At 33.0% G+C, this 26,745-nt stretch overlaps 1 protein-coding gene across 1 annotated transcript in view; it reads left to right on the top strand.

Annotated features, from left to right (window-relative positions):
- The window catches only part of HECW2 (HECT, C2 and WW domain containing E3 ubiquitin protein ligase 2), a 295,562-nt gene extending 273,831 nt beyond the window's left edge, over positions 1-21,731 (top strand). Inside the window, exons 26-28 of the mRNA XM_051985971.1 lie at positions 933-1,018; positions 1,774-1,886; positions 13,700-21,731. Of these exons, the coding sequence (XP_051841931.1) occupies positions 933-1,018; positions 1,774-1,886; positions 13,700-13,811 (311 nt within the window). The 3' untranslated portion in view covers positions 13,812-21,731. The remainder of the gene's footprint in view (positions 1-932; positions 1,019-1,773; positions 1,887-13,699) is intronic.
- Positions 21,732-26,745: the final 5,014 nt, after the last annotated feature.

A 26,745-nucleotide genomic window follows, 5' to 3' on the forward strand; every position in this document is an offset into this window, starting at 1 on the left:
GAAGTCAAAGGACCAGTCTTTTAAATTCTTTCTTTGTCTCCTATGTTATCTTGGGCAAAGTCATTTAACTTCCCTGAATGCCAGTTTCCTTATTTATAAAATGAAGGGCTTTTGCCAGATCACCTCCAATGTCCCTTCTAGCTCTGTGATTCTATGAACTATTTTTTGGTTTTCTCATGTAATCTGTACACAGTATTCCATCACCAAAATTAACTTATTAACTAATGTGTTTTACTAGTTAGTACACTTTCCCTCAACTTGGTTTTCTCTGTACTAAATATCAATCAACTCATAATGATGGAGTTATAGGGGAAAACTGGTTCAAATTGATGTTACCATGTATATTTTATAAATATGTTCATTCTTGAAGAGGAAATAAACAGCTTTTTTCCAAGTTTATACTTGGAAATATATTTAAACTATAAAGTTTGTGAACCAAAATAGGTACACTCACACAGGGAATGGGTGAGGGCCACCTTCTTTATTTCCTGACTCAGTCAGATAGCAGGAGAGGAAGGTTTTTCCCAGATAGAGATCTGATCATAAGCGCTGTTAATAATAGTGGGTAGGAGGACAACCTCATTCACCCCTTTTTTTCTGAAGGGATTTTCAGTAGATCTGTTTTGTAGTCAGATAAGATGAACCTGTGGAAGAGATGAGTAAGCAAAGGCCTAAAGACTGTGGTTTACTCAAGGTCATGTGGCTAAACCACTGGCAGGTCCAAGATTTGAAACCAGGTCTTCTGATCCCAAGTCCATTATTCTTTTCATGTTATCATATATCTATGTAGTTTGAGGCGGGAATCATTTTCCTGCTTTTGAAGAAACTGAGATGATAATTTGTTTTTGAATGTTTGGGAATTTTTTAAACATGTTTCTTCATAGCTTAAATTAGAATTAAAATAACATGGATTCTTGTTCTTGCTTTGATAGGATATCATGACAATCATATTGTAATCAGGTGGTTCTGGGCTGCTGTAGAAAGATTCAACAATGAACAACGACTAAGGTTGTTACAGGTAAGAGAAACTGTTTCAAGCCATAAAAGCATCAAAGACATAATATAAACCTAAATAGTCCAGGGACTGAATCTATAATTTCATTGATATAGGAAAGTCTCTGGAGGAGGAAACTCTCTATTAATGCAGGTTGGCACCTTTTCAGCAATTTATCATCCTTAGAGGGTTGCTAAGAGCATTGAAAAATAAAATGATTTTGCTCAAAATCACAGAACCAATATATGGCAGAAGCAGGGCATAAAACCAAGTTTTCCTGATTTCAAGACTTCTTCTCTGTATACAATGCAACTGTGCCCTCTTCTTCAGTAAAATACTGGATTCAGGGGACTTAACTCATTTTTTGGGACATACAGGATGCACCAACTGCTAATTTTTTTTTTTTTTATCATTTCCCCTTCCTCCCAAAGCAGGGTAAGAGATTAAAAGAGCTCTGATGTGTTTCCACCTCTCAGGAGGTTATAGTTAACATTAGGCCATTTTATAAATACTGTTTACCCAATATTCTATATTTAATTTTGCCCCTTCTTTTAGTATTACAAATCTTTCATTCTTCTCTGGCTCAATGTTAGAATTTCTGTGCGAAGATTATTCTGTGCCAAAACCCCATTCGATATAATAATTAGGGCCTAAGAATGATGCCAGCAGGAAACAGCACGTTGGTCTTGTTCAACAACTTTAAACAGAACTGATCATTCTTCCTTTCTTTCCACTGAACCGTATTTCATTTTCTTATCCTATTTTACTTTCACTGGCAGTTTGTCACAGGCACTTCCAGCATACCCTATGAAGGCTTTGCTTCTCTGCGAGGGAGTAATGGGCCAAGGAGATTCTGTGTGGAGAAATGGGGAAAAATCACTGCCCTTCCCAGGTAAACAAAGCAAACCAAAAGAAAATTAAACAAAACCTCTTCAATAATGTTTAATAAAGAAAATTGAAGGTACCTCTTGACTTAAACTGGTTAGTTGTCTTCCCATTAAAGAAGTAGGAAATGTGGGAAAACTCTTCAGGTCAGTGTTGTTTTTCTGTCCTTTAGCACTAGTACTTAATGAATGTTTATTGAATTGAATTAAAAATGCTTTCTCATTGATGCCTATACCTGCATATTTTAAGGTAGAAAATACAATATTTGTGTTGTCAGTGTGTCAGCATGTTGATATAAAGGTGACTTTTGTAATATATGGTTTGTTAGGATTGTCCCAGTTCCTATAGCACCGGTTATCTGCATGTTTGAATTCCTTTTTATCGAGTAATACCATGTTCATTTTAAATAACATTAGGTTATCTGATAGTGTTTTGCATTGTTTTACTTTCCCCTCCAATATTTATTTATAGAAGTGTTAATTCTTGCTGAATTGAATCTTCATTTACAAGAAACTAAGTTTCTTTATGATGAGAAAATTTTTATTTTACTGATATATAAATATTAATTCACTTTTGTGAAAGCTATTATCTGTGTCTAATAATAATCAAAAGCTTCCTTATGTGTCAGTGGTGTCAAGTGATGGTGTCCCCTTTTCCCCCAAGGCCTTTTTTAAACCCACTCACAGTTTGAATAAATGTTAGTGCCTTAAGTGAACAATGTGAAGCCTTATTTTCATACTATCTACATCAGCATGTTACTTCCTTATCAACCTTGCTATATATACATTGTGAAACTAAGGTAGCACATCCTGCAGCCTCAGAACCCTAAATGTTACCATCAGATCCTCAGCTGGGAAGGTGGTGTATCTTGAATCACTCTTGGGGGATGGTAAATTTCATTACTTGAAAAATGATTTTGCTTTATTGTTTTTCCACATGGCAATTATGTCATACTTGGAGAATTACCTGTTTATGTCAGATTTAGAATGTCTCTAAAACCTTAGGATATGGTTTCTCCTCCCCCTCCCATTTCAGAAATTTTGGGGATTAGCCTTCACAGGACAAAATGGGATCATTGTGTTACTTTCCTTCTCTCTAATTCTGGGTATCCTAAGCCCCTCAATATGCTTTGACCCAAGCTGCTGACATCAATTACGTTTGTTCAGTCATTATGTTATTAACTGAACTTGGAAAAAATGTGAATATTGATGAAAGCTGATAGTTTGCCATTCATCTTAGATAATAGATAAGATACTGACAGATAGATAGAAGTATATTAGAGACCTGATTCGGTCAATGTATACTTCATATTCAAGGAAGAGATAGTTCTGGTGCTGATTTATTTGTAAATGGTGGAACAATTACATAAGAACAGATGGGTCATTATTGTACAACACTTTCTTTTTCCTGCTTTTTTAAGTTAAGACTACTATCAGATTCTAAGTTGTTCTTCCTTCATCAATCACACATAGAAAGGTAGAATAAGATCTCAGTAAATATCTTTCCTTCATAATTTCAGAATAATTCAAATTAATTGAAGTTTACATGATCATGGAAAGAGTTTATTTTCATTAGCTAATATAATTAAACTTAACTATTATAATCTTTATCTTTTAACCCAGACTTTCCCCTTAGGACTCTAAACCTGCAGATTAATTGAATTAATAATCTACTGAATGTTAGATTAGGAGAATACTTTAACCTCTACTCGTACAGGATATTGTTGTCTATTTAGGCATCATTGCTATTATAGGAGAGTTTTATATTTGTTTCATGGACAAAGCTGGTTCCCAAATCTCTCTAATTTAAATATGAGAAGTTGTATTGTCTAAACATATCTAATTATTATATTTTCTTAGAATTTGCCAAATCATTTCTTACATCATCAGAGAAAATAATAAACTAGAACACTTTTCAGAGTGCCTGACTTTGTCATTGGGAAATTAAAATCTCTCAGATCTCGGAGAAGAGGCTTCAATTCCATTATCATATTAATCTTTTTCTTTTTAGTGAGGCACTGTCTAATATTAAATTGGTGTATTTTGTGGATATCAATTACTGTTTGCATAGGTACTTCATTGACTGTTGTTCCAAATGGGTTCCTTCTTACTCTGCCCTCTTCCTCCAAAATGTTAGTATCATGTGATGAATGGCTACATGCTAGATTGATGTGGGAAGATGGAAGTGGTTGTTTGTTTGGCCCCATATCATACTTCATTTCTGAGGTAATCAGGCATAATGGAAGAGGGGAATCCCAGTATCTTTTGGACACATTAATCTTTTTTTTAGTAATCAAATATAATTGTCATTTATTCTTCATTCTACTTAGACCTATTTTCCTCTACCAGTTTGTGAAACAAATCATCCAAATAGGATAGTTGCATAGCATGATGCATGGCTCTGAAGCCATTAAAAATTTTGTGCATCATTGCCTTTTCTTTCTTTTGTGGAGAGCGAGTAATTTGAGACCAGATGAAAAACAATTCTGCAGACAGATGGGTGTCTCTGTGGAGTCTTATATGCTGAACATGTCAACAAGAACCTACTGCTAGTACTTCTTCTGCTTTGTGGTTACTGGTTAGTTCTGTATTTTGGAATTTTTGTAGAATACTTCCTACCACCCAGTTTTCACACACAGCCTGTTCACTTGCATCAATTGCTTTCTGAGCATTCTAGTACCCATGTTTCTAAAATGGGGTTACAGGGTTAGGGGAGAAGAGTTATCCCCTGCCAGAGCAAAACAAGTCGAAGTTAATCCACTTTCCCCACATAAGGGATGACTTCTATATTCATCCATGAAAATTTAGCCATTTATTGAATATCTGATGTGATTGGATAAAGGGATTTAAGCGCTGCAGTAGGGAAGGTATATTGTTGGGTAGGACTTCCCAACCCCTCCCCCCATGCTCCACCCCAACCAAAAAAAATTCTAATTTTTTTAATTGGTTGATGAGTCTAGCAAAGGATATTAAAGATAAACTGAGAATCTGCTAATTGCAATTAATAATTGATTATGAAAGCAGACCATCTATTTTTCCTAAGCATTTAAATTAAAATGAGAGAAAGTTCATTTTTAAATGTAAAAATAACCTTTTAAAGTTTAATCATAAGTACTGATAAACCAACATTCTGTTCCCAGCTTTAGAAACCAGTGGACATAAGTTAGATAATATTGCCATTGATATTTTTGTTGTCCTGTACAGAGAGAGAGTGTGATACATACACAATTGAATTTCAACGTGCTTGTCTTCCCCTTAAGAGCAATATATTTGGATAAATAAGTATGAAAAAAGATGTTTTTCTATAAAGGGATTCTTTGCTTAACACCAGGGCCAACAAAATAGGGTGGTTATTTAAGTGGATGGTTGAATGAGACACTGTGGAGAATAGCACGATCATTAAGACAAGAATTTACCTTCATGAAGTCTAGGACCATAGGATACAAATAAAAATGGGTTTGCAATATAGACATATAGCTGTAATGCAGTAAAACATGAGACCACAGAAACTGTATAAGCAGAGTGCTGTGGAATATCCTGGGGAGAGAATATCTTCAGAACTATCTGATATCAAGGAAGGAGCTCTGGGTTAGAGTGCAGAGACTCTTGCTTTGAATCCTAGCTCTAATACTTATCATCCATGTGTCCTAGTAAAAGCCATCAAGCCATTTTGGACCTCATTTTCCTCATTATTCAATTAGGATATTAAAGAAATATTTTGTTTAAATTATACAATTCTTTGAAAGAAAATTTAGTGTAATGGAAAAGCATGCTAGATATGGTGTGAGGAGAGACCTGGGTTCAAATCACATACTACTCTCTGACCTTACTTTCCCCATCCATAAAATAGGAATAATACTCTGTAGTAGTAGTACTAATACTAGTTGTATATAATATATACTAGTCATGTTATTATTATATAGTAGTAATAATAGCATTCATAGAGCACTTTAATTCACAAAGCACTTTACACATGATTTCTCTTCTGATATCACCTATCTCACAGGCCTTGTGTAAAAAAAAAAACAAAAAAAAAAATAAGATCATGTATATAGAGCCCTTTTCAAACTTTAATTCATTATGTTGTTTCTGTTCAGTCATATCCAACTCTATGAGACCTCATGGACTGTATGATGTTTTCTTGACAAAGATACTGAGGTAGTTTGCTGTTTCCTTTTCCAGTATGTCTCCATTTTATAAATGAGGAACTGAGGAAAATAGGGTTTAAGTGATTTGTCCAAGGTCATGCAGCTAGTGAGTAATTTAGCTACATTTGAATTCAGATCTTCCTGACTTCAGGCTTGGTGCTATATCCATTATGCCTCCTAGCTTCTCTCATTTCTTGATATTGATATGAATGCCATCATCATCATCATCATCATCATCATCATTATCATCTTCATTATCATTATCATCATCAATGAGAGGGTGACCGAAAGAACTAATAAAAGTTTAGTGTACAAAAAGTAGAACAGGAGGTGAGAAAAACTAACGGCCTACATGATAACTTTGCCAAAAGTCAACACCCTTCTCTTCCTATTTCCTTACTAACAGAGCCACATTTAATTCATCTGATCTTTCTTAAATTCCTTTAGAACAAATCTAAACTACATAATACAAGGATGAAACCTCACTTTTAGAAAATGTGTTACACTGAAAAAAGGATTAAACAATAAATTTTAAAAGAAATCTTGAACTTAAAAAAAAATTTAAGCTGATATTCATTTCAGGTCACTTTTAGGACTTATCCAGATACTTTTAAATATTTTTCATTCACTCATATCTGTCCTCACATATGGAAGCATGTGAACTCGGTTCCACTGAACTGTTGGGGAAAAAAAGGATCCCATCTTTCTCCAGCAGTGTTAGAGTATTTACAAGTTCCTAAAGACTTGACAAAGTAGTCTACAATGCGTACAGACAGGATCAAGTAAATTTTAACTTTAAATATTACAAGCCACAGAAAAATTAAAGCTAGAACTGAAATTTAGAAACAATACTTTCAGAATTAAAATGTAAGGATATAAGACAAATGATTAGGGAAACAATTTGATTTCCAGGAATAACTCTAATATAGAAAGGTACATTTATAATTTATTTCTGGCTTATTGAAATTATTTTTTTGTCTCATCTGTCTAAGGAGCAATACTTCTTTATTAAATACTTGACTAATATCATCTGAGATATAATAATGCTTGTTGATTTATTGATGTCCACATAACAACAAAAATATTAAAATGGATTAGATACCAAAATGGCATCCAAAGGAGAGTACCTATATCACCTCCCCTTCCTGGTTCCCTTTTCTTCCATTGTTCTGGCTGATTAAATGAACATAAGGTCTATTCTTTTCAGTTTCTGATACTTACATGGGTAGTAGTATCTGGCAGAACTGTATTAGTTTTGAAAAATATCCTTTTACTGAAACCAAAGACCATGGATTGCTGTTGCCAATATCAACAAAGTCCTAAGGCCCTCCTCTTATTTTTTGGAAGAGTTTTCTCTAGCACAAGGAACTGGAGAGTGAAAAGCCTCAAGCATTATGTTGTTTGGTTGTATTTTTTTTCCCCTTTTTCTGGCTCATACAGTGAATTGATGGTAAATATTGGGCAAGTAGTTTGACCACTATGTTCCTCAATTTCCTCATTAGCAATTCTCTCTTGTTTATAAGGTATTTTGAAACATTAGCACAAAAGATATGTGAATATGCAAAATGTTGCTATTTTAACATTGACTGAACTGGAGCTTTTTATAATTGGTTGAAGCTGGTCAAACTATTTTCAAAGGTTATCATTGATTTTCCTGTAATTAGCCCATGTGTCTCAGACTTATTCCATGGAAGCAATGAAACAATTGCTGTAAAGAAGAACTGATGCTGCTCATGAATTAGGTTGACAGAGTGGCTTCATATGCCATTCCTTTTCTTACTTCAGTGAGCATTAGTGCTATGTTATCTATCAGCAAGAGGCAGAAGGAACACCTGCTTTTAGCTCCTAACAGTGGTCACAATGCAGGCTTGAGCTTCCGTCCCTGGGTAAGCATTCAGATTCCAAGTGTTGCTTCCTTTAGCCACACATTCTGAAATGTTCCAGAGCAGTTTCACCTTGGATTACAGGAAAACCCATAGCATACTTGGCTTGGGAATAGCTAAATTGAATAGGAGAAAATAATCACTCCAATGGCTGTTGATTCTCCTATTTTAGTATTATTCCAGGTCCTACATGACATCTGAGAATTGATCTAACCTGGGGCAACATTATTGGGAGAGTTGAAAAGGTTTGAAGTCACCATGAGATCCTAATATAACTGGTCCTAAATAGTCCTTATTCCAGAAATCCTAATTTAAGGCTGAATTAAAAGCCCAATTCCACACCACATTATATTTCAAATCAAACTAATCTCCCATGGCCACTCTCAATTCAGTCTTGGGATTGGCTAGAGAAATCCCCCTGTTGTCCTTATGTGAAGCTGTTTTAGTAATGACTCATTAGGCCATTTTTCCCAGGGTCACTCCAAACCATCAATCCATAAACACTTAAGAGCCACATATGATAGTCCTGTGAAGGATGCAAAGCTCTGTAGGACAAGCATCTCTCCTTCCAAATAGTTTACAGTCAAATAGGAGTGATGTAGCCTAATGGAATCCATTAGTGGATTCCCTCCAAAGTGGAATCCAACCACCATTTTAGCTTCTGAGAGTAAAAAGGATAGTAAAAATGGCCATTCATCTAGCAACTTTCAATTAGCAACAGTTGGACTTCCCCTGAGAGTCTGGAAGTATAGGGTTTATTTTTGGCTGAGTCATTGACTCAGTTTAGGACTTTGAGAAAATCATCTAATCTCTTTGTGCAGTTTTTCCCTCTATGATGTTTTTCCCCTTGTTAAACTATATTTTTCCAAAGTTGCTGTTAGAGCTAATTAGAAGAAGATTCTGTATGATACAAATGATTTCAATAATCAAGACCTAATTCAGGCAATTGTGGTAATCTTATATTATGATTTAGTGACTGTAGTTATATTTTAGATACAAATTCCTTAACAAGAGATATTTTGAAACAAGATCAGATATAGAAAGATCTCTAAAAATCACATTTTAAATTTAAAAGGGACCTGATAAGCTATTTAATTCAGTCCTGTCATTTTACAAATAAGAAAGTTGAGATTCAGAATATTGTGCTGACTTGACAAAGAATACAGAGATAGTAAGCAGAACTTACTCTACTCTACTAAGCAGCACCTTGCTATCCTTTCATTGGTGTGGCATTTTTAAAATTTGAAGTTATGAGTACAGACCATTCCCTGTCTCTCTATAAGACTGTATTTACCCATCGAAGTAAGATGAATAATTCTGTTGTAGAACCAGAGACTTTCTGAGTTGTTGGATGTGAGAAAACAGGTAAAACTGCATAAAATTATTTTCTTTTTCCCAGAAATTTCCACAAACAATAGAAAGATTCTTTGCATTTAATTGCTCTCAATAAAAAGGTGTTTCTGTTAAATCACATTCACTGCCATTATCACTTTGCAACAATTTTTTTTTCCTTTAGCACATTTGCTGCCTTGAGAACTCACTGTTAGAAAATCAGATTTTTTTTCCAAATGTTTCTGAGAAGGAAAGCTCAATTTCCCTACCATAAATACAGCAACTACAATTAATTCTTTATGAATTTACATTCACAACCTTTTGTTTCTCATAATTAGATAGACTACTAACTTCTATAGTTTAATTGCTATATATAAATATATATATATTTGATCTCCAGTTATGTAGAAAATAATCAAATGCCAAGATTCTGGGAAGGGACTTGATTTAAAGTGGTGTCTATTTAGTGAGTACAATAAAAGGTATCCTTATTTAAACAAAACAGATTAATTGAGGATGATTATTTTCTTTAACAACCATTCTGTGTTTTATAAAAGGATTTACTTTGTAAATATGAAATATATAAATAAGTAAATGTGAAATTATAATGAACTCACCTGTTAAGATTAAGTTTACAAAAATTCAGTTCATTGGTCATAAAAATGGAACACTCTCTTTCAAAATAGTTCCCAACCATGCAGTGAACTAGAGCATCTGGAAATAAAGTAGCATGTCAGGAAAGGAGAAAAAAAAATGAACAATTTATGGCCTCATTTTCTTCATCATTAAAACAAGAAATTTGGATAGAATGGTCTTTATGATACATCATGCCTCTGAGATCTATGATTTTAAAAGATCTGCATATTCAGATAAGAATTTTCTATCTAATGAAAATTAAGAATTTATTGTATCAGGAGAATCAAATCTGAGTTAAAATTATCATTAAAAAATCTTCACCGTGGATTAAGATGAATTTTAAGCTTTTCTTGGATATCTCTTTCAGGAAGAACAGTTAGGTCAAGGAAAACATAAAGCCAGAAAATCAGTTTTAGGTTGTGGTAAAAGATAAGGTACAAAAAATAGTCTTGTAGCATATAATTCAGAAGTCAGCTATATTATATAAAAATAAAAATCTAGAAACACTGCTTGATTATTATTAAAATAAAAAGCATTTTCTTATGTAGTCCAACATTTAGAGAAATATTAAGTGACTTGGGTCAATATTTGGTTTGTGTGTCTTGAAAATGGAATTCTTACAATATACAGGAATCCTTAGGACATTGAGGGATCTAATTCTACCCTACTCACAGGGAACCTCTAGAACTAGATTAACTATAGTAAAAATAGAGAGGGAAGAGTTGGGGGGAGAGAATCTAAGGAGTAGAAGTCCACAGAGAATAGAAATTTGGTCAGTGGTGTTGTATAACTTTTTATTTTATTTTTTCATTCTTTTTTTTCTCTTTCCCCTAATTGCTTCTTTCCCTTTCCTCAAAATGCTTTTTTATTAAGAATGATAGGCTTAATTAGAGCAATTAAGAATACTAAATGTTTGAATGCAATAGGATTTACTTTCTCAGTGAATACTTGCTTTCTTTGAAAGAAGCCTTGTAAATAAAAAAAAGCTTCTATTGGAAAAATGTTGGGAAAATGTTGGAAAAACATTTTTGAGCATATTCCTGGCCATATTAGGTTGCTGCCTATGCTCTTCCAGTCAAGTTCTGCTAATGAGTGAAATGTATGGAATCCTTATTATTTAGTAACTCACAAAGGCACCTCAATACTCTCCTACTCTCTTAGTTGTTCTGTGTTTCAAAGAATTCAATAAAAAAGGTTGGAACTGGTGGGAAATGAGGATAAAAATATAGATTAGCACAAGAATTCAAAGAATCTCCTGCAATATGAGTTTAAAAAGCAGCTTGGGTTTTTTAGGAGCCATTAACTATAAGTGCTTTATAGGTAGCAACATGATGAATTAGATAATACATGTATATTAATTTAATTTCACATATATGTATATATATATAATATATATATATTTGATCTCCAGTTATGTAGAAAATAATCAAATGCCAAGATTCTGGGAAGGGACTTGATTTAAAGTGGTGTCTATTTAGTGAGTACAATAAAAGGTATCCTTATTTAAACAAAACAGATTAATCGAGGATGATTATTTTCTTTAACAACCATTCTGTGTTTTATAAAAGGATTTACTTTGTAAATATGAAATATATAAATAAGTAAATGTGAAATTATAATGAACTCACCTGTTAAGATTAAGTTTACAAAAATTCAGTTCATTGGTCATAAAAATGGAACACTCTCTTTCAAAATAGTTCCCAACCATGCAGTGAATTAGAGCATCTGGAAATAAAGTAGCATGTCAGGAAAGGAGAAAAAAAATGAACAATTTATGGCCTCATTTTCTTCATCATTAAAACAAGAAATTTGGATAGAATGGTCTTTATGATACATCATGCCTCTGAGATCTATGATTTTAAAAGATCTGCATATTCAGATAAGAATTTTCTATCTAATGAAAATTAAGAATTTATTGTATCAGGAGAATCAAATCTGAGTTAAAATTATCATTAAAAAATCTTTACCGTGGATTAAGATGAATTTTAAGCTTTTCTTGGATATCTCTTTCAGGAAGAACAGTTAGGTCAAGGAAAACATAAAGCCAGAAAATCAGTTTTAGGTTGTGGTAAAAGATAAGGTACAAAAAATAGTCTTGTAGCATATAATTCAGAAGTCAGCTATATTATATAAAAATAAAAATCTAGAAACACTGCTTGATTATTATTAAAATAAAAAGCATTTTCTTATGTAGTCCAACATTTAGAGAAATATTAAGTGACTTGGGTCAATATTTGGTTTGTGTGTCTTGAAAATGGAATTCTTACAATATACAGGAATCCTTAGGACATTGAGGGATCTAATTCTACCCTACTCACAGGGAACCTCTAGAACTAGATTAACTATAGTAAAAATAGAGAGGGAAGAGTTGGGGGGAGAGAATCTAAGGAGTAGAAGTCCACAGAGAATAGAAATTTGGTCACTGGTGTTGTATAACTTTTTATTTTATTTTTTCATTCTTTTTTTTCTCTTTCCCCTAATTGCTTCTTTCCCTTTCCTCAAAATGCTTTTTTATTAAGAGTGATAGGCTTAATTAGAGCAATTAAGAATACTAAATGTTTGAATGCAATAGGATTTACTTTCTCAGTGAATACTTGCTTTCTTTGAAAGAAGCCTTGTAAATAAAAAAAGAGCTTCTATTGGAAAAATGTTGGGAAAATGTTGGAAAGACATTTTTGAGCATATTCCTGGCCATATTAGGTTGCTGCCTATGCTCTTCCAATCAAGTTCTGCTAATGAGTGAAATGTATGGAATCCTTATTATTTAGTAACTCACAAAGGCACCTCAATACTCTCCTACTCTCTTAGTTGTTCTGTGTTTCAAAGAATTCAATAAAAAAGGTTGGAACTGGTGGGAAATGAGGATAAAAATATAGATTAGCACAAGAATTCAAAGAATCTCCTGCAATATGAGTTTTAAAAGCAGCTTGGGTTTTTTAGGAGCCATTAACTATAAGTGCTTTATAGGTAGCAACATGATGAATTAGATAATACATGTATATTAATTTAATTTCACATATATGTATATTATATATAAAATAAATTTAAATGTAAATGCCCAGGGGCAAAATTTGATTGTATATATTCTTGAACTAAACTGTTTCACATTCAAAATAAAATGCTGCTTATTTGATGTCAAAAGTTCAGATCTCTTTCCTGATAAGATTGTACTGGCCTCAGACCATGTTTTTATTGTGATTCAGGTGTAAATAACAGGAAGACATATTTTATTCCTATCTTGGGGGAGAGGAAGCATTTATAAAAGGGAATAGTTCATATAGGGATTGAATAGCCATTATTGCTCACTGTGAATCAGGGGAAAATGTTAAGACACAAGATTTAGTTTGAATGACCTCCTTGAGGGAGACTGGGAAATTCCTGATGATTCCAGTTTGAAAGGCAGAGTTTCCTAGACTTAAAAAACCCCTCCTTGATCCTAGAAAAAAATGCAAACTTGTGAGTTACTGTACTAAACCATAGATGGCGGTCCTGGTCCTAGGTGATAGATAATAATTGTTTTGTCAAGAAATGATCAATATTAAAATAGGGGCCATTTCTAATTATGGATTTCACATGCTGTTGAGAGAACAAGACAAGGTATATCCTATAACAAATTTTAAATACTTTTGAAAAACAGATATATTTAATTCTGATTAATTTTTATTTGTATAGAATCTTTTGTATACAAAAAGCAGGAAGATAATGGAATTGGTCATGAAACCATATATAATTTGAAAAAGTATATGACAAATCCATGATTAACTTAATTTGAAGCTTTATAGATTGATACTTATGTGCCTTTTTAAAATTTTATTTTTACAGGGCTCACACTTGCTTTAATCGTCTGGACCTTCCCCCCTATCCATCATTCTCCATGCTTTATGAAAAACTTTTGACAGCTGTAGAAGAAACAAGTACTTTTGGACTTGAATGATCTGGCAACCAAAATGCCCAGCCCTTTGTGGATGGGATTTCATGGAACTTGCCTTCTTGAAGAATGAGTGGACTTCAGTGTGAAAGTTCCTAGATAATGGTTACTTTCTAGTGCATCTAGGGACTGAGATTCCAAGAACAAATGCTCAGTAATTTCTGGGGCGTATAGGACAATGGTGAGTCCTCTTGGAAGGATCTGGATAGGCCTGATGTGCAGGGAAAACCCAACAGTCTTTCAATCAACAGTTCTTCCTGACTGCCAAACTTTTTTTTTTCAATTCATTATGTTCCAAGAACAAGATGAGACTGTAAGGGATCAACTACATGGTAATTATAAGGACTTATCAGGATCCTAAAACTAGTCCTTGGACTTATTCAAGCCAAACTGTGGGATCACTTGACCCAGTCTGCAAATTAGTTAAAGTTAAATGATATAATAAAGAAAAATCTTTCCTTAACGTATATTAATCTATGCCCACTGTTATGATAGAACAATCCTTTCTTGCTGTACCCAAGACTCTGAGCGCCTGCATGGTGTACATCATGTATTTCAACTTTTAAAGAGTTGCCATGAATAGAAATCTGAGTCACAGGGAGGTAACTAAAATGGGTTGCCATAAAACTGATTGATGAAAATGAGTATTCAGGTGGGATGTGTCTAAGTAAGGGTGGCTACAGATGAGTGGTTATACCATGGGTTACTGTTAAATTACAGATTTATGCTTTATAATGCATGGAAACCATTTTTAAAATAGCAATTTATCACATCATATCAGGAAAAAAACACAGTAACTTCTGTTTATTTTTATAGGTTCATTATGTTTGTGTTCTTTAAATTGTGAATAAGAACCTTGCATATTATGGCTCATCTCTTCCATTTCCATGCATTGTTTTAATATGGGTACTGTTAAGTACTCTCAAGGGGAAAAAATGCCTTTTATTTTTATAAGGGTAAGAAAAAATCTCCCCAGATATTTTGCACTGAATGTACCAAAGTCAATGAGATGTTACAATATGACTGACAGCAACTCATTCACTCTTAGAAGTAAATAAGGAAGTTTCTTAGAATTCACCTTTCTTTCCCTGGCAATGTCTAGCAGAACCAAGGCTGGGCACGTAAGGAATATATTTTTTTTAAACTCATACTGTGTAATCATACTGTGTAAGCATTTATTTTAAATGCACCAGATTCTTTTCCATCCATTAACTACTTTGAAATAGCATTTTAAAAGGATGTTTTCTATTCCTTCTCATCCTCCCACAGCTCTATATTTGTATACCTCTGTCCAATACTAAGCTCACTTGGGAAGCCCAATGTATTGTGCAAGAAATCAACCATCTTTAAGAGTAACAACAGCAATTTTCCTCATTCATGGCCACCTCAGGAATTTAAACTGTCTATAATGTGTTTCTAAGCCCGAATTGTCACTGATGCATAATTTTCTTAAGAATGTTAATTAATTGGTGATATTTTCTATATCTCACAAACTGCATGATATCTACAATTTTAAATGTTTAATTTCACCAAATTATCTCCTTCACCTGAAAGTCATCTGAGATGTCTCCGTATCTTTGTACATTTCTTTATGGTCATACTCTCTCAGAATTTCAGTTGAAGTGTATTTGAGACTGAGAATGGATAACATAAACATTAGAGTAATTGATTTAGAGCTTGGCCTAAAACATTCTTTAAGAATTAGATATAAGAAAAACTCAAGGGTTCTAATTGTAAAGCACTGGAAATTTGGTATGCTCTAGAATTGATGTATTTAATTTTCAAAGCAATGGTGGCTACTGTCTAATTGGTATGGTTGAATTTACTGTTGTAACCTTCAAGAAGGATGTCATTTATTCCCTGTGGACTATATTATAATCCTGCACTGATGGCATGATCTATGTGGAGGAGAATATCCTTAGAGAGTAAGATCTTTTGTGTTCTATAAGCTTCCCAGAAAAACATGAGGGAAAAAAACAACCAGATTTGGACTTAGAATATTTGTTTGCACTTAATGAGCACAGTTATAGAGATCATATCTTTAATTATGCAAATAATTATGGCCTCTTTTGTATTCTGTTTTCCCATGTTATAAAGACAAAATAGTATAGCATACTTTTATGCACATGTTTTTGATCAATGTGTATGAAAATATATTCGCAAACTAGTATTTATAATGTAGTCATTTAACAAAATATCTGATATACATGATCACACTTATTCAGGAACTGCACTCAATTTTCCATTTATTATCATTTCAATTTGTGATACTTTTACTACTTGCCATAGTCTATAATTCATCAGGTAAGAGATTCAAGTGGAGAAAGAAATAGCTCTTCAGTTATTTTAAAAGCAGATCACTGTATTAGATATGTTAACTTCTCCCAAAGTATAGAATTGCCTAATGCATACAAACATTCTTAGTTAGACTATTTGAAGCTTTTCTCAGAACTTGGAATTTCCAATGAGCTCTTCAGCATGTTTGCCTAATTTATTCTTCTTCATTAGAAAAGGACAGAAAACACAGAACTATAGCTAAACAAAAACATTCAAGTAACATTTCTTCAGAATAAACTAGGAAATCTTTTAAAAAGCAGTCCACTAATGAAAACACCCTAAGCATTTTCCTGTTCATGATTATAGGTGCTCTGATAACCAGGTTTCAAACAATTTCAAAAGTGAATTCATTTACTATATCAACATCAGGATCCATATATGTAGTAGTTCTCAATGCCAAATATCTCAGTAAATATCTCTTGAATGGAAACAGAGATATGAAACTATTTTCTAATTTCTTTTAGGTTCCCATTCCATTTCTTCACTAACAGTGCCCCAGATCCTTTAATCATCATTCATATTTGGTTCCCATTGGCATAGAATCATTTGTTAATGCTAGTCAAGTGCTGAAAGGACAATGAACATTTACATTTGAGAATTTTGGGTGCCCCTAGCAGCAGCACTTGGTCTTTGAAGTGAGGTCCCCAGAGAAAGATGAACCCAAAACTTAGTTCTTCAAATTAAGAAAATGAAATAACAAGAGTCCACAGCATTTTGATTGCAGCTAAAGTAAATCATAACTTAAATTTCAAGTGTGAAAATCTGTGTCCTGCCACTAACATGCAGATCCATTTGGACAGTATTTATTACCTCCAAGTTCCTCATAACATGGATCTCTAGTCACAGCATGTTTGGTTAGATTTTTCTGGCTTAAAATTGACTCATATTGTATTTCTTAAATGATTTGAATTTAACATCAATCCTTGTATTAAGTACCCACTATACACAGCGTTCTATGCTAGGGCAGGTAATAAAAATCTGAAATAAGGCACATTTCCTGTCCTCAGGGTATTTACAGTTTAGTAAAAGAGATGAAGTGTGTGCAAATGACTCCTTCCACTAGTATAGAATACAATTTTTTCATGTCATAGTAGATGGTCTTCATGAGTTTCTGTGGCCAAAAATTTGTCACCTACTGGCCAAATTTTTGGTGATAAACCTTTATGATTAGACCTAAGTTGGTCCTCAAACAGTATACATTTTACTGTTAGAGATCTCTACTAAATTCATTTAATATAAGAATATTGCTATATTTATACTATATATATAGCATAAATCCTATCTATTCCCACAGAAAACTCATATCAATATATGAATCAAAAATATGTGATTGAATATATGAAATGAGAGTATAGAGGAATAAAATCAATTTTTGTCTGTGATTTTATACAGGCATGTGATATGGTGCAAAGAGTCATAGATTTCAAGTTAGAGGACCTGGATTCAAATTCAAAATCCTGCCACTTGTGTGAACTTTGACAAATCATTTAATCTATCTGGGCTTCAGTTTCCTCATCTTTAAAATGAGGGGGCAGGCCTAGATGATCCCTAATGTTCTTTGGGACTCTTGTGAATATCTTATCCCTGTAAACTCATATATTATACAATCCATCCAAGAAAATGACAGAACCATTGCTTCAGCCAATATATTCCAATATCAGTGGATTGTACAAATTGATTGATCTCTGCCTCTTATCTTTTAAAACTATCTTATCAAGATAAGATAGTCTAAAACTATTTGTAAATCTATATTCATGAAGAAAAAACCTCTCCAAATTTACTAGTTGCATTTTGATTTCTTTTGAGAGAAATTCAGACTTCAGTTCTATATTTATTTTTCTTGTCCTGCTAAAATATATTGAATCAATATTTATGATCTTACTTCAAACAACAATAAATAACAAATATTGAATCAATATTTATGATCTGATTTGAAATAACAAATGACAAAACTCATATTACATTTTGTACATTTTACATATATGTAATTATATATATAAAACACTTCTCAATGTCATATATCTCTGTAGATATCTTTTGGATGATACCAGAGGCACGCATTTTCATTGTTATCACATGGTCATTTTTTCTTGGTTAAATGGAGGTTCTTCCACCAAAGTCCCCTCTAATTACTCATACTGATGTGGAAGTAGTCTTAGGTTGTCAGCAGAAGCAAACTTTAACAGATTCTACCAAGATAGAAAAGTTTCACATATGGGTCTAGTGAAAGAATATGTATCTATCTTCTAGGACTAGCATAATTTAAAATGGAGACTCAGCAATAACATGTTAGCATCTTCAATCAAAGCAATTCATGAATATGGGACACCTAGATGGCACAGGGAATAGAAGTGCTAAACCTGGAATTAAGAAGACTTGAGTTTATTATCTGCCTACTAAGAGATGAAGATATTGCAATTTGCAAAGTATTACATTTTTTTCCATTTGGGAGAGAGTACCCAGTAAAGATAAGATCGTGAATCCTTAAATTATTCCAGTAATATATGGATAGAAGCACATTTAACACTCACTTTCTACAACCAACTTATGCCAAGAGCTCCTGGTACCTCTTTTCATTGGTCACAGTAGACAAAGGAAATAATAGTTTTCAAATATCCTACTCAAAATGTTCTTAGTTCTCCTTCACAATGTAATTCATCCAAAAAAGCATCTGTTAAAGATACTTTTGAATTATATATGCTTTCTATTTTTATCCACACAAATGAAACAAACACAACAAAAACTGCCAATGTACCTTCAGTGGTAAAGAGCATTGCAAGTAATAGCCCCGGGCTGATAGAGGAAACAGTTTTTTTTGAGAGACAAAATATGTACTCTTAAAAAAGAAAAAGCTTCAAAATTTATCCAAAAACCACACTGCACCTCCCACAGGATAGTCCTCTAGTCAGATGTGATGGTCAGATATCACAAAATACTGTTTTAGTTTAATGTATTAGAAGTACTATTAAAGATGCAAATTTCTTCTGAATATTTTTGTGCAAACTAATTGTACCAAAATAAATTATCTAAGTAACAATCATATTACACTAATTTCTTAAATTGGCACACTATAATTTTATTAAAATACTCATTTCACTCTAGATGATTTTTTTAAACCAGGAAGGATTTGGTATAATTTCCAAAAGAAGTGTTTTAAACCTTCTTGTTATATCTCCATCGTCTAATTGATTTTTAGCAATATTCTAACAGCTATTAAGCACTTGTAATGTATCAGACACTCCTTAATACAGTGGGGATACCAACATAGGCAAAAATAGAATGTTCCTCAAGAAGTTTACATTCTAATAAGAGAATGCAAATGACTACTTGCAAATAAAACACAGTAGGCTGGCATCCAAGCATCTTCATTCTTTACCACAGAGTGACTCAGTTGAAACTAAAGCAAGATGCCTTTTTTTTTACCTAAGAATTTAATTTTGACTCTTCAAGTCCTTCATGACTGACTTCTTTCCCTGGTACAGAGCTGAACACATGCTAATGACATCAGAGCTAGCTGTATTTTGGCTGGAGGCCAGTTTCTGCCCATTAGAAGGGCATTCAGAATGAGAAACGGAGACAAGGAGCCTAGCATTTGAGCCACCCCGAGAATGTAACAGCCATTACTGACCAGCTGTCGGGCTATGGAAGTAGCAACAGCATTCATGGGTCTGGTGCAAAGAATGTATTGAGGGCGTGTGGACTTAGAGCATAACATTTCTGAATCAGGACTCTGAACAGGTGAAGTGCTGGGAAAGACAGGAAGGAGGGAGAGAGGGAAAGACAGTACTAATTTTATTGAATCTCTTTTTGGTGGAGCAGGGAAGGTTAGCATATATAAGGTTTTTTTTTTTTTAGCATACATAGTTGAACTTTATTTCTGACTATGAAAAATATACTGTATTGTCTAGTGAGGCCATTTTTTGAAAATTCATCCATGAGGGGAGGGAGGGAAATACTCATTTCATAACTATAGTAGGTTGGTTATTATCTATATTGTACAGCAGAATTTAGCCAAAAAGTATTAAAGCTAGTCATATATTGACCAGGAGGTTCAAGAGTCTAGCATTAATATGCATTGTGGGTTTTTAAAATTAATTATTATTGAGCCTTGTATAGTAAATAAAATGAAAGGTGGTGCTTCAGTATTTTTATTATATTTAATTTATGCTTAGTGGACATTCTTTCAATGGGAAGAGCTTTGGGGAAATTATTCACATCATATTTTCTAGTGGTATCTTAAATTTTACCTATTAAATTATATAAGAAATAAAATCTAAGAAGCTTAATTATGGAATGACAAATCAAGATCTGAGTAATGTTTGTAATTCAACAAGTTAATTAAGACTAAAAGGTGTTTTCATCCACAAAAGGCTTTCATGATTCAGTGATTCAGAAGGACAAGATATTATTTTAATAAAAAAGCTAAAATTCTTGTGAGGGTGGTTTTAGGGTATTTTACAAGAGTAAAAGATTCATTGATACAAAGTTTTTATGTCTAGTGTCTTGGGTAGATCAAGTCAACAAGCATTTATTAAGTACCCACTGTATGTTAGGTACTGTGCTAAGGCTATGGTAATGTCTTTCCATCACATCTATCTTTTAAAATGTCATGACTTTGAAATATATGCTAGAAGACAGTGTATGAGTCAGAGTTAGTCAGTGATCACTGAGGCTAGGCCGGGACCATGAGTGGAACTCTTGACTATCAGCCTTTATAGAAAAGACGGAAACGTTCTTGAAAGATTAAAGAGGAAACAGTAAGAAACCCTAATGTTCCAAAATGCTTAATGGGAATGCAGTTTATCCTTTATAGGATGTTCCAAAAAATTCTGGGGGATGTCAATATGTAGGAAAATGCATAAGATTACATGTTTTTTTATAATAGGGATGCAGGCATTCCAAAATGAACTCATAAAATTCATGGATCTCCTTCATCTCTTACTGAAAGTATTACTTAACCTAATTTTATAACAAGTCTTTCTTTTTAAAAGATTTGACACTGTAAAAAAAAAAAAAAACACCACATATTTATTTCTAAGGTTTAGGTCGAGCACTGGCAGTGCATTTTTTATGCCTTTTCATGCTTTCCTTGCCTCACATGTCCACTATTTTACATATCACATGCAATAGCAATGTTTCTATCTTTCAGGGAGTTTGATTTAAGTTGCACATTTATTCAATGTGACTTTTAATAGAGATTAAAAACAATGGGAGATATTTGATAGAAGCATTAAGATTACACATCTCTCATTTCATCTTTTATCAGTTAAATTTCATCTTCTTTCTTCAAGGCAAATACAGCAAATTGTAAAACATACAGGAAGTGGTTCATGGGCAGTATTATATAAAGCCTGTGACTTTGAAATGTAATATAATGTTTGCTTTCTGGGAAATTTGTATACTGATCCTCATCTGAATATCTGACGACTCTTGTGTTGTATTTTTTATGATTCTAAAATGCTTTGAGGGAAAGATATTTTAATGTGTACAATTTGTTTTATTTTCATACTGATCTCTATTTTTGTTTAAAACCATGTTGCATCATAAAATCACTTAATCCAAAATAAATCTTCTTTTAAGAAAAAGAAATTTACATTATAGCTTTTCTGCTATACTTCTGTTATACTTCTGAGGGAAAATTACTCTAAAGTAGCACAAAACAGGGCCATAGGAGAAAAAGTTCTTTCCCATCCAGGCAACTCTGAGTCTTTACAATTGAAGTACTTTCTGCTCCCTCTCTGGTGCCCTTCATCTAAACATTGACATGTTTTGTATCATTGAAGAAAGCCTTTTCAATGATACATGTATAAGATTCATTTTCTATAATACCAATTGCTTCTGTATTCACATTTTCTATAACCAAAAACCTAAATTAGACCTGCTAGATATGGTAATCTTGCCTGAATTAAACCATCAGTTTGAGGTTTGTTTCCTTTGATTTAATTAGTTTGTCACATCAAGGCCATCACTGAGGAAAACATCAGAAGAAAACAGAAAGGTTTTCACAGGTAATTTTCTATACATTTCTAGTCACAGAACTAAAAAGTATAAAGAAGTATTTGTTGTCTTCTCATTTTAAGATAGCATTTATATTGTAGATCAAAATCCAACCTGGAAGACCCTCGTCAGACATGTATAACAAGATCATGTAAGGTGGTAATAGGAGTCAACTAGAGAGATAATTTTATTCACTGATCTATGGCATGCTTTTCACCAAATATGCTTACCAATGCAAGAGATAATATCCTGGATAATGTCCAAACAAAAGAATTTCTTATTAATGATGAATCTCTTCACATGCTATTTGAAGATATGTGTACTGATAATTGTTTCAATCCCTAAAATATTACAAAGCTTTACTAGTAAAGTCCATAGCAGTATGAAAGAGATCAGACTGACCATCTACATAGGAAAATGAAGTGGATGAAAAATGCAAATCTGTTTCATTCAGATATAGAGGCAGTCCATTAGTTTGGTAGTACGTTTTGTGTAGACCGGTGTAACAAACACTATAATAAACAGACAAGGGTCGGAGTATAGTATTTGGTGAATATCAGACTGAATTACATTTGTAAAATGGTGTGATGTTTTCAAAGAGTCAAAAATCTCATATTTGTTACTCCAGAGATGTTTTTGGTTTGTTTTGAAGTTATGGAGCACACCTTCAATGACACAGGCACAATGCCTTCAGCTGTGAATGCTGAAATACCACACTCCCAAAAAAATTAAACACAATTACAAATTGCCCAAAGGGCAATGGAAATATGCAAATATGCAAGCTGAACGCATGCTAACAATGACTTGCAATTATTGAATAATAATTGTCATAAGAGACTATCAAGGATATGTATGAGAGAGAAAAGATAAGCTTTTCATTTTGGAGAATGAGAGATGGACCAATGGACACAGTCTGAGTACTATATCCTGATCCCTGAAATGCCCAAAGAATCTCAGAAAAGCCTCTAGTTATTGAGTAAAAATGGTTCTCCTGAGGATGATCTAAAGAGAAATATGAAGAATTAGAAGAGGATGAGAAGGCACTCTGATGAGAAATCATAAAATCCTAAAGGATCAAAGTCTTAGGTGTCAATCTCCTAACTTCTTTAACACCTTTCTGAATATTGTAACAAATCCATCAGTTTAATTTCTGTACTGAAATTACTGGTTGTTTAACTGAATTGACCAAATTGTCTATTTGATTGGTGATCAGAAAATGAGAAAGATGCTGGGCAAAAGGAAGAAAAAGCTTTATTGAGGAACATTATTCTTTGAACTTAAGCATGAATAATCTTTTTCTCTTGTATGTTTTAATTAACATTTTTTATTTTAATTTTAATTAAGAGAATATTCTCAACTAACTAGTCTCATCTGAAAAATTAGCTCTTACTATGGGTTATGTTTTTTAATCTTTATTTTGGGTTTACTTATAGGTTTACTCTGCTTCTCCATCAAAGAAGTTATTTCACTACTTATTGGTAATTGTTCTTCCTTGGATTTTAATTAGAATCTACATTTATTTGTCAGGATTGAGTCTTCCCATTATAAATCACATAATGATGCTAGAATACTTTTTAGATGTTCCCTCATCACAATTCAAGTTTCCTCCAACAGATGTACAGCAGACTTTGCCATTAATTTCTTTATTGTATTTCAGACCAAAATGGCACTTAGGGCCTCTTACAACAGCAGTAAAATCTGGGAGACTTATAAGATGTGAAAGAGTCCTAGTTTATGACTCTATTACTAAAAAGGATAAACAAAATACTAAATCTACAGAATTTGCTGCATCCACAATTCTCTGAACTTTTTGACCTCATTATAACTTAGGTAGTAACAAATTTGTTTATCTTCGTTATGCTTTTCCCTATGAACTTCAACATGGTCAAAGACCTATGTGTCCTACTCCCACCTCCTGGTTCTTAGTATGATGCATTCCATGTTATAGGCAATGAATAAATAAATATTTGCTAAAAGTTGAATGAACCATATTACCTTCCTATATGTGAATATTCCTTTTACCTCCATGAAAATTTCCCCAGGTCCTATTTGAGGAGAATGGGTCTGAAGAGAGGTAAGAGGTCACTTTCAGTTTTATATTAATATGTCTTATTTTTACATTCTAGGTACTTATAGGACACTACCACTTCATGAAAAATCTCTTACAACAAATAAAAATAGTTAAGCAAAATTAATAATAAAAAATATGGTGACCTCATCTGAAAGTACAAGTAATATTTCAAATCTGTATTACTCCCCCCACCAAATCTTTATATTTTAAAAAATGAAAAAAATCAATTTTCCCCCTTTCCTTCTCGCTATCACACTGTACATAAAGAAAGGAAAAGAAAAACAAACTTCTTGTGACAGAGGGACACAAATTCCCTTAATGTTTATATACAAATATATATTTATATACATATATATTTATATAATTTAACTTGCCTCATACGTTTTAAACCAATTCTTACCTTCATGACATTAAAAAAAGATTCCTTTTTTTGGTACTTCTGTGTCTCTTGTTTGAGGTATTTCTTTCTTCTAAATCTAATATTTCAGTTACAATTTACAATGTAAACTATAGCCAACATTGGAATCAGAGCAAGAGTAAATGTTAATAATGTACATGGGAGACATAATTCACTAATGTTAATATATTTCTTTAAAAAAAACCCAACTAATTAAATATCCAGAAGTTGTGATCTGATGCTTTACTGATAATAATTTGGAAGGACTCAGCTGGATGTTTCTATAAACACAAATGATAGTGAGCATATATTTCCTTAGCAGTACATATAATCCCTTTATTAAAATCATGACCTCTGATTACAGAGTTCCAAAATGAAATAGTAAAAGGACTACCTTCTGGCCCATGAAACATGTAGGTATTATATTTGATCAACTAACTTCCCAGAATATAAAAAATATCAGCCAAATGTGGTTCTCCATCAAAAAAATTACTTTATTAATCACTGGTAATTGCTTTTACTTGGGTTTTAATTAGAATCTTATTTGTCAGGGTCAAGTCTTCCAATTATAAATAAAATAATGATGCTAGAATACTTTTCTCCCAATCATCCTTTCTGCATCATCATTCCTGACTATGTCTTTGTGATAGAAGGCTAATGGGAGACAGAGCAGAACTGTCAAATTTGGTCAAAATGCATCTAATGATATGTTGGAGATTCAGTTATGATTTTCCTCAACTTCTACTGTATTTATTATTGTTCTTAATATAGGATACGCCCAGAGAAATATCACACTCCTAAAATGAATGCTTTCTAAGAAGAACAAAAATTACTTGTGTACTATGAAAAGTAACGGCAATTATATGCCACACTCAGGATTAAAACAAACTAACTTTGGTAGTAGGCCTATATAGTCAGACCAATACAATGGTATTACTAAAAATGTATAATGGTGATTATAAACTGTTAAACTCATCCAGCCACAATTAATCTGCATCATGCTCATAGGTACTTATGTTTAAAAAAATCTTTTTATGTGCCAGCACTAATCACAACAAATCCATATTGAAAAATGTGGAAGGACTGATCAATCATATTGTACAACTTTTATACATATTTCCCCATAAATCCTCCTCAGTGGCTCAATAAACCATCAATCAACAAGAAGTTGTTAAACTCTCATGTGCCATATAATTTACTGGATGCTGAAGATATGGATACAATAAATAATCCCTATTTTATATTCTAATTGGTAAGATCATAAGTACGTATAGGAGGAGTATAAACAGAATAATGTAAAAAGAACAAATACAAATAAATTCAAAGCAATCAAATACAAGGTATTTTGAAAGAGAGAGATCTAGGAGGTAAGGGGATCAGGAAAGGGTTTGTGTATAAGAGTTTGTGTTAGAAAAATATCTCAAAGGAAGGGGAGGAATCTAAGAGATTAAGATAAGGAAGAAGTGCATTGCAAGCAGGGGGTCAATCAGTGCAAAATTACTAAGAAGGGTGATGGATCTCTTTGGAACAGAGAGGTTGCCCAGCAGTTTGGTTAGATCCTGGGCTGTGGGCAGAGGTTTAATGTCCAATGAGACTAACAAAACAGATTGGAACCATGTTTTGAGGCAGCAATTGGAGACATTTTTCCCCCTCTTAGGATTTGGACTGAGAAAGGGATAAAACATATAAGAAAGTAGGGGATGATGAGATATAGTAAAAAAAAAATGGTTTAGTTTGGTTTTCAGGATGGGAAAGCCTTGGGAATATAAACCCAATATGTGGCTAAAACTAAAAATAGGAAGATCAGTGTGTTTACTGATTATTCTTTCCTCACCATAGAAATTAACTAAGGTTTGGTCTTTAGCTATAACCATATAGAAAACACACAGAAAGAAAGAAACACCTACAGAAACACTGAAAAATATTGATTGAAATGAAAAGAAAAACAAGTCAATACATAGATTCTTTACATTGTCTATAACTAATGATTTACATTAATTATGTGTGGTGAAGACTGAGTTAAGAATACTATATTTGAAATAATGTGGGATCAAGGCTGCAAGAATAATTCCAGATTACCCAGAATAGAAAAAGTTTACCCAGGATTGCTTTTTAAAGTAAAGAGGAAAAATCAGGGA

This window comes from Antechinus flavipes, chromosome 3, assembly GCF_016432865.1.
Source record: "Antechinus flavipes isolate AdamAnt ecotype Samford, QLD, Australia chromosome 3, AdamAnt_v2, whole genome shotgun sequence".
Lineage (NCBI taxonomy): Eukaryota > Metazoa > Chordata > Mammalia > Dasyuromorphia > Dasyuridae > Antechinus > Antechinus flavipes.